We start from the raw sequence: 8599 nt of genomic DNA on the forward strand, positions 1-8599 counted from the left end.
CTGGAAAACAGCCGCAGTTATTCTCATTCCAAAGCCAGGAAAAAACAAATCCTTTCCCCAAAACTGGCGCCCAATCAGCCTTCTGCCAACCTTCTCAAAACTTACGGAGAATTTCTTGAAAGAAAGACTCTTAGAAAAACTCTCCCACAGCAACGGAATCCCACACGAACAATTCGGGTTTATGCGAAATCATGACTCCGAAATGCAAGTGGCTAGGCTAGTGGAAGACGCCACGGCTGGACTCCACGCGAAATCCTCTACGGGGGTTATTCTCCTGGATATAGCAAAAGCGTTCGACACAGTCTGGCATGAAGGAATAATCTGGAAATTGGCTAGCCTCTACAAACTGCCAACTAGCTTTTAATAATAATTCTCAACTCAGTAATGTGTAAGGGCTTGTTAGATTATAATGTGTTGCCTAACCACATAAAGCATTGTGAGAATTTTAGTGGTTTTAAAAAGCTGTTAAGAGCACATTTATTGTCTTCGACATTTGAATAATTATTTACAATTTTTTTGGGTGCTTTTTGAAATTTGTTATTTTTGCCATGTTAGATTGTTAAATTGATTGTTTTCATTTATAGCAAATATGCTAAATAAAGACTATTATTATTATTATTATTAAATATTACAGAAGGGCGAATCCGGAATCAGCAGATCATCTAGATCTCAAACATGAAGAAAAGGCAAATTTAAAAAAAATTGTGACACGTATATTTTGGCAATACCGGATTTACCAAAATTGGGCAAATTCGTCTGTAGTAGTAGTCTACTTGTATGTGTCGACAACCGTACCTTCGAATCTAAAACGATTTCAGGAGCAATTGTTTTTTCTATAAAAGTATATCCAATTTTACATTATAGTACATTAACTGGCATGACTTCTGACCCCCTCAGGTAAAAATATAAATAATAAAAGTTCTTACCTTTTCAACGTAATATCGTGTTCCAATATCAATGATGACATTACTTGTGTCTACCAATTTACCTGGAACATACATCTGAACTAGCTATAAGGAAATATTGGCAAAATGTTAACAATCGTCCCTATCTAGGGAGGTTAGTCCTTTCTCGAAAAGTTACTATTTTTTCGCGATAATTTAAAACTAATCTGCAAATCTTTACAATTAGAAGCGCCGCGCCGAAATGTTGTGCATCAACAATCAGCAGTAAAGTATCACATTTTTTATAAAGCTTTGGTAGCAACTACCACGTAATAACTGGAAAAGTACTAGGACTTTAGATTTTGATGTGTCAGGACAAAATGTGAGACCATTAACTTAACTAAACTCGGTTGCGTAAATTTGAAATTATACTTATTAGAGTTAGAAACCCAACATTAACTTATGCTTGTGCAAATTAATAGGAAACGAAGGCAGATAAGAAAAAACTGAAAGGTAAATAAATTCTTAAATTGAATAACAAACTCAAAAATTTGTTCAGTCGAAGTCAGTGGCGCACCACAAAAAAGTTCGGGGGGGGGTAAAAGAGGGTATGCCTCTAGAAAAAAGAACACTCTGTATATGTTCACAACCATGTAGGCTTACCTACGGATATAGGATGTAAACATTAGACTACGTTAAAAATTTGAGCAAAATACCTCACAAACTGTAGAAGTTAAAGAGAAAATACGAATTTCTTTTGAAACTTTAACATCCTGTATCTTGTTAATCTACACTCTACACGCCCCTGATCTATGTCCACAAGGTCACCAATCACTGATCTATGTCCACAATCACCCTGCATAATAATGAATTTAATTTCACCAAAAATATGTCTCTCTTGCCACTCGCCATTGCCTATCACTGAACAACAAAGTTTGGAATAATCGCTGCTCGGCAGAAAGTAAACAGGGAATTTTGCTGCATAAGGTATTATGCACATTGTCTAGTCAATGTGAAGATTAAACATATGTGACACCCACATTGACTAACGCGTACGGCATTTTGCAGATTTCCTGAAATACAGTAGTCAATGTGTAGATAGACCAAAGTAAAAGCGATTTTGCAAAATGCCTGGCGAGTTGGAAATTTTGCACAATGTCGGTACCACATATACATATATAAACCCACCAGAAAAGCTATGGAAATTGTCGGTTTGATGAAATTAAATTGAATTAAATGTATATTTAAATTTTGATCAATTTGAACAATGAGAAAATCATCAAGATAAAGTTGATAAAATTAATGCAATCCATTTAACAGTATAGTTAACCAGGGAAGTGATGCAGGAAACGACAAAAGTTTTAGATAAATGCAAATTAAGTTTCAATCTTGATTCTTTCTACTTTTCATAAGTTGGTCACTTTAACTATAGACTATGCCTGTAATTAAATGTCAATAGCTGATTTAAGTACCTAAATAAATCAAATTTGTTTATGAAGGATACAGATCCTGTAAGAGGGACCAGAATATCTTTGCCTTCCACACTGGCATCCAAATTTTGCAGTGTTTCATTAGAGCTCTGGAATTTTTGCTGTGCCACTTTCAGAGATGTCAGTGAGTCTTGAAAGGCTTCCAATTCCTGAAAGATAGCAGATCTATTAAATTCCAGGTGCAAATTGTAACTTTAGACCAAATAAGGGCACATGAACAGAACTTGCTCGTTGAAAGTGAGGTTAAATGTGAGGAAATATTTACCTGATCTACTCTCTGCTTTAATGTGCCTAACTGTTGAATATTCAGAGTGGCAAGATCAATTTCCTGCATATGAGGTTGCTTCGTACTCGATATTTGGGACATTGTAGTTACTGCACACACTTTATTTGAAAAAAATATGAAAACTATGTATCAAGATAACCTACTATGACAGTTCACTGACTGATAACTGAGGTATTATCTGGTGTTGCCACAACATACATAATAAGTTTGTATTCAGATAGGAATTATGTGAATCACATAATAACTATAGTAAAATGTTTGCACGAGCATAGGGCTTTGTCAGTGGAGCTCGAGGTACTCTGGAACCTTAATAGGTGTTGTTTAGCACAATTATTACTACGTCAGACATTCGACAACGCTGCACACAACATCTGAGTTTCTTTATCACTATGGCGATATATTCTGTAACTTTTGATGTGTCATAGCTATAACCTATAATTACCAATATTATTGTAATTTAGCTGAAAACACCAATTCCTGAAATGTTACTGACAAGGGCTTCTGCAACCCTTAGGGCTGTTGCTACTCTTGCGAAAAACAAAAACCAAGTCACCCGTTTATCCATAAGGAACCATGGAGCGTAAGTTTATCATTACGTAATTTCAGCTTCAAAGTGGGCTAGAAAACCGTCAGATATATTTTCAACAATATTGAATTACTATTTATTATGCACAGTTATTGTTAACATCAAGCTTTCGTTTTCATCAATTCATGTTCATCTCGGCTTGTTAGTCACCGCTTCTCAAAGCGGAATAATTTCTTAACCGAAAGATGAGAACTAACTGCCTTTTCACGTAACCAGTTTTAAATCACTCAGATGAATGTTATAAGAGTGACATATAAACTTAAACATAAAACTAGTTCTTTTAAAAAGGACTTTCAACAATTGCATATTGTACCGCTTTATGGCCTAAACGGCGCGTTTATTAAGGTCTCCATATTGTTTTAAATTTACCATCAAATTTGTATTCGATTTTGATAATGTTTTAACGCCACTTTAACATTTACTATTTTAAGCAAATGCCTTTTTTAAAAATGCATCAGCATGAGAAATGTGGTTTCGTCAATAATAAACGCTACTTTAAAAACTGATGTTCAGAATTACCTTTACGCTCTAACAAGTTCGGCAAACCATTTCATTTTCAGGGTAAAATTGCTTATGGAAATTCGATAGAAATCCGTCGGACCTAAGTATTGTAGTTTTTACGTCCAGATAAAAATTACAAAATATTGTTAGGATAAAAAATTCACCGTATTTGATTTTGGTTGTGCTTACGCATTTTATGTCGCAAATCAAGAAACCGTTGTTTCTGAGAACGATATTAATTTTAATTGTTCTAAAAGCATGGTGGAATAAGTCAGATAAAACTCTTACATTCAAAGTGAGTCAGCGAAGCGACACCCCGTCTTAGATTCCACAGAAATGACGTCTGAAAAAAAAGACGTTCATATATAAAAGTATGGTGATTGTCGCGAAACTATCTATTTCTGTTAGTTTTAAGTATGCACGCTAGTATTTTTTGTATAGCATACTAGTGACTGAATTCAATAGTTTTGGACATAACGATGAACATGAGAAGTTTATTAAGTATTATTGTTTCTTTACTAAAATAAACGAATCCCATTTTTCCTGAAACATAATTCTAATCTTCTAACGTTGTTATGAAAAACTCCTTGCAGCATTTGTGAGGATATTTAGTAGAAAGCGCGTCATGTTCTCCCTTTCATATCTTCGGGATGAGTTGGAGGAACTTCTTAGACTTTTCCTTTGGCGTATTCCGAAACAAAAAATTCACAAGGAGTGAGGTCAGGTGATCTGGCTGGTCAATTAATATGCGCGCCCTTTCCTATCCATCTGTAAGAATATGATCTATGTAAAAAATAACCAACATTAAGGGAACTGTGGGGAGATAATGTCAATAGGTCTCTACTCTTGACCTCTCGACAACGTTGGATACATTTTATTTCGTTCCCATGTTTAAACGCCGATATGACTAAAACTTCGGAATTTAGTCACATAGTATGTTATATATACAAAAAATACTCCGAATTCAATGTAGAACCAGAATCTGGATTAAAAAGTAGGCTTTGGAGTTTTTTCCCAGTCGCTATTTCTGTACGATCTAAGAGGGGGGTGTCGCTTCGCTAGTTCACCCTGTGAATTTAAAGCTGTTTAAAATTATATAGTTTGCTCTTCCATTCTGCCTATTTTTTAATCGAACACTTTAGTTCATGCGGGACTTGGAATGTACGACCATGCCAAAGCTACATACAGGGTGGTTTTTTAGTGCGATAGAGTCTATTATTTGCGATGGTGTTGAACTTAGTTAGTTAGTTTAGTTTTATAGTTTCATATAAAAGTTGTTGACGCACAAAGTGCGCACATTTTAAAAATATCTTATTTGATACGGTGTCTCAGAAAAGCGAGGCAAGATCAAAGTGTATTTTTTTACTCGAACTACCCATTTTTCATTAGCTCATGGAATGCAGCTTCAAACGCTGCATATGCACCGTGAGTTGTTTTTTCTTATTGGCGACGTTGGCACATTATTGCCATTTTAGTAAAATTGTGCTTAAAAACATGGTATCGAAACATTCATTGTAGAAGCAATGAAAAGCAGTTAGAGATACAAAAAATACGTCTTTCCAATCACGACAGATCCGCTAAGAATTCTATTGAACCAAAATGTCAATCAATATTGTACATGGTGTTAACAATGCGGACTTCAATCTAAAACCTTTTAACGCAATATAACTTTTGTTTTTGAAATAGAAGTACTTGTATATTATTATGTCATTAGATAGACAATTTACAAAGTTATACATTTGCATTTACACTTTAAGCTGTGAAATCAACCGTTTTCAAATTATAATTTATTTTATTTAAAAATTTCAAAAAGTTGCTACATTTTGTAAGGTGGCTATTGTGCAGATTGAAGTCCACATTGTTAACACCCTGTACAATATATTGATATTTTGATTCAATAGAATTCTTAACGAATCTGTGGTGATTGGAAAGACGTATTTTTTTGTATCTTTAACTGCTTTTTTTGGTTCTACAATGAATTTTTAGATACCATGTTTTTAATCAAAATTTTACTAAAATGGCGATAATCTGCCAACGTCGCAAGTAAAAAAAAAAAACAATTCACGGCGCATATGCAGCGTTTCAAGCTGCATTCCATGAGCTAATGAAAAATGGGTAGTTCTGTTTAAAAAATACACTTTGATCTTGCCTCGATTTTCTGTATCATATAAGATATAAGACACTCTGTATCATATAAGATATTTTTAAAATGTGTGCACTTTCTGCCTCAACAACTTTTATATGAAGTTGAACTTTTATATAAACAACTTTATATATTTTATCAAAAGTTTAACACCATCGGAAATAATAGGTATAGATGTTTTAAAACTGGTGTGATTTTATTAAAGATTTTAAAGCCAGATTTAAAATGAAGTTTAGTCCTAAAATAGTGGAAGGAACATGATAAATACTACTGAAACCGCTAGTATTAGTGCCATTCTTAATTTGGGACTTTCGATTGTTTAGGTGCAATTATAGATCACCTCCTGTACCACCAGGTAAAAATATAGTTCTGGCCGCAGAAGTCGTTCAAGGATTTATGTGGTGGTGGATTCTGTGGCATTGCTGGACTGAACCGGGACATCTTTTTGTAAGTATACAGTGCTTCTAAATAATTATTAGAATTTAGGAGTTAATGAAAACTTAATTTGATTCATGCAGGGGGAGTTCGATTATCCAGATGTTAGAAAATGGACAGATGAAGAATTGGGTATTCCAAGTGAATTGGAATTGGATGAATAAATAGTCGGATAATGTAGAAAAATGTCATCTGTAGATTATAAAATAAAGAACATGTATATATTAAGCCAACAACATAGTACAAGTAGATGAATGGAAATCTATCTGGGACACATTGCATGCCTGCCCCCATCAACAGGCAAACTCGCTCCAGTGATAAAGCTAGCGGAGTCACTTGCCAAAAAAGCAATTGTTTTCGCAACTTCTTCTGGATTTCCAGGTCTTCCTAAAAGTACACATTTGATAAATTCAAGGTCTTCCAGGCATAAGTGTAGATATCTAAAACGCCTCCCAACGCTTTTCCCGAATGTTGCTTGCTCCATAAAACCATATAACAGAGAACTGTACTTGTAGTCCTTCTAATCTTACAAAAATTATGTTGATAAGTTTTGAACATTTTTTTCTTTTTTATTATAAACTAGATAGATTATACACTGTATTGTTCGGTGTTGACGTCGTTCGTGACGGAAATAGTTACAAATCATGTGAGACACTGGCACTGATCTTTGTTAATAGATCAGGCCACAGAAAAAATAATTTATTAAATTGTACTTATATTGCAACCGAAAACACAATTTACAAACGCCTTGAATAGAAAGAAGACAACGAACAGTACGAGAAGTTATCTAGTTTATTTTGCATGAGGTATCAGTGCGCCATACTAAGTAATTCAATGGTATGTAGAAATTGTTCGAAAAGCGTTGGGCGCTAAAGCATACTGCGGTTGTTAAATCATAAAAATCATACCTAGAGCATGTGTTTCTTGTGATCTTTTGAGGAAAGCTTCATATTGTTCTTGATTCATGCCACCTCGTTTCTGTAATTCCGTCAAAACCACACCTGGATTGACAGCATTTACCCGAACTTGTTTGGGTGCTAATTCTAACGCAGTGCATCTAAAACATATTTTATGCAATTGATTTATTAATGTACAAAGACCATTGGACCAAGGCGGACCTCTTGGGAGAAGTCTGAAGATATTTTATGAACATAAACTGAACTGGCTCTATGAAAAATCCCCACAATTTCCCCAACGGTGGCCAAAATCTCAAATTCTCAGCGTTCATAACGAAGGTTTTTGAAATGATAACTTTTTATGGGACGGTGAACAGATTTTTCTCGGTCACGCCGAGCCGTAACGGCGGCTCCCACTCCGGCCTCTTCGCGCCTGAGGCTTGGGACGCACATACGCTCTTTGAATTCGACATTTTTCCTTAGTCCGGGTGCATCTGTAGATCGGATAATTTTTCAAATACACATTGCGTTATTAAACTGACAGAGATTTATATATATTAATTATTGAGTGTGATATTATTGTGTTCGGTGCAGTTTATTTTATAACGCTGATAACAATAAATCAACAAATTAACAAGGAAGAAGCTGCAGATACTACAAAAACTAGGTAAAGGGTGCTCATGTACTATATGTCTGTCCGAGTTTCGCATTCTTTTTGATTTCCAATAAAGTACACACAATTGAACACACTAAAGCAGTTTAGTAGTATTGCACGATTCAAAGCTCATACCTCGTAAAATATTACTACCTGCTTTAAAATTAAACTTACTTGAGAAGGTTTAATCATAAAGGAATCAAAGGGTATATGAAAAAAAAACTAATCCATTTTCATGCGTGGTAAACACAATTAATCATAGAAATAGTATAGAGAATTGAAAATAAGGCATAATAAATTAGTTTTACATATTTTGCAACTATAAGCTGAAGAGACATTCGTTTCGTCTTAACATCAAGAATGCGTTGCGTGATAGAAAATAAGAACCGGGGTAAACTTAAATATTTCTTCAATTAAATGCAAAACATATTTACTATATATTGTTCCGTGGATGGCCGGGTATGAAACTCTTTCTTCAGCTTCCAACTTTTATTCAACTCGGTATCATTTTAAATACGGAACAGGAACAAACTAACTTCTAAATTAACGTCAACTTTACAAACAATCACAATAACAAACGGAAAACTCGGACTTCCGACTCGCTGGGTTTAACCCATAGAGTAAGTAAAATAAGAGAGGTGGCAATCATATGGGGGTCCTTGTTACCGCGTTACGCAGGTAGCGCTGCAACTGGCTGACCGGCGACTGACGGCACTAAAATTT

General features: G+C 34.8%; 3 protein-coding genes across 3 annotated transcripts in view; 1 reads left to right on the top strand and 2 right to left on the bottom strand.

The window, feature by feature from the left end:
* Positions 1-3017, bottom strand: part of LOC109537970 (prefoldin subunit 5) — a 13382-nt gene extending 10365 nt beyond the window's left edge. Inside the window, exons 1-3 of the mRNA XM_048661062.1 lie at positions 2640-3017; positions 2389-2523; positions 927-1001 (exon numbers count right to left, since the gene is read on the bottom strand). Coding sequence (XP_048517019.1) covers positions 927-1001; positions 2389-2523; positions 2640-2741 — 312 coding nt within the window. The 5' untranslated portion in view covers positions 2742-3017. The remainder of the gene's footprint in view (positions 1-926; positions 1002-2388; positions 2524-2639) is intronic.
* Positions 3018-6558, top strand: LOC109541886 (NADH dehydrogenase [ubiquinone] 1 beta subcomplex subunit 2, mitochondrial). Its single transcript, XM_019910883.2, has 3 exons — positions 3018-3240; positions 6214-6337; positions 6409-6558. Exons 1-3 carry the CDS (start codon positions 3143-3145, stop codon positions 6487-6489), a joined length of 303 nt encoding a protein of 100 aa, XP_019766442.1. The 5' UTR covers positions 3018-3142; the 3' UTR covers positions 6490-6558.
* LOC109541880 (3-oxoacyl-[acyl-carrier-protein] reductase FabG) overlaps positions 6521-8599 on the bottom strand; it is a 15390-nt gene continuing 13311 nt past the window's right edge. Inside the window, exons 5-6 of the mRNA XM_048661056.1 lie at positions 7234-7382; positions 6521-6712 (exon numbers count right to left, since the gene is read on the bottom strand). Of these exons, the coding sequence (XP_048517013.1) occupies positions 6588-6712; positions 7234-7382 (274 nt within the window). The 3' untranslated portion in view covers positions 6521-6587. The remainder of the gene's footprint in view (positions 6713-7233; positions 7383-8599) is intronic.

Source organism: Dendroctonus ponderosae, unplaced genomic scaffold, assembly GCF_020466585.1.
Source record: "Dendroctonus ponderosae isolate FM_Combo_2020 unplaced genomic scaffold, Dpon_F_20191213v2 Dpon_F_20191213_1, whole genome shotgun sequence".
Classification (NCBI taxonomy): Eukaryota; Metazoa; Arthropoda; class Insecta; order Coleoptera; family Curculionidae; genus Dendroctonus; species Dendroctonus ponderosae.

Bases quoted from the DNA above. Each gene is read 5' to 3' on its own strand.
- LOC109541886 (XM_019910883.2), top strand. From the start codon at position 3,143: ATGTTACTGACAAGGGCTTCTGCAACCCTTAGGGCTGTTGCTACTCTT. The intron at 3,241-6,213 runs GTAAGTTTATCA...TCGATTGTTTAG, and splicing joins TCCATAAGGAACCATGGAGC to GTGCAATTATAGATCACCTC. The intron at 6,338-6,408 runs GTAAGTATACAG...TGATTCATGCAG, and splicing joins CTGAACCGGGACATCTTTTT to GGGGAGTTCGATTATCCAGA.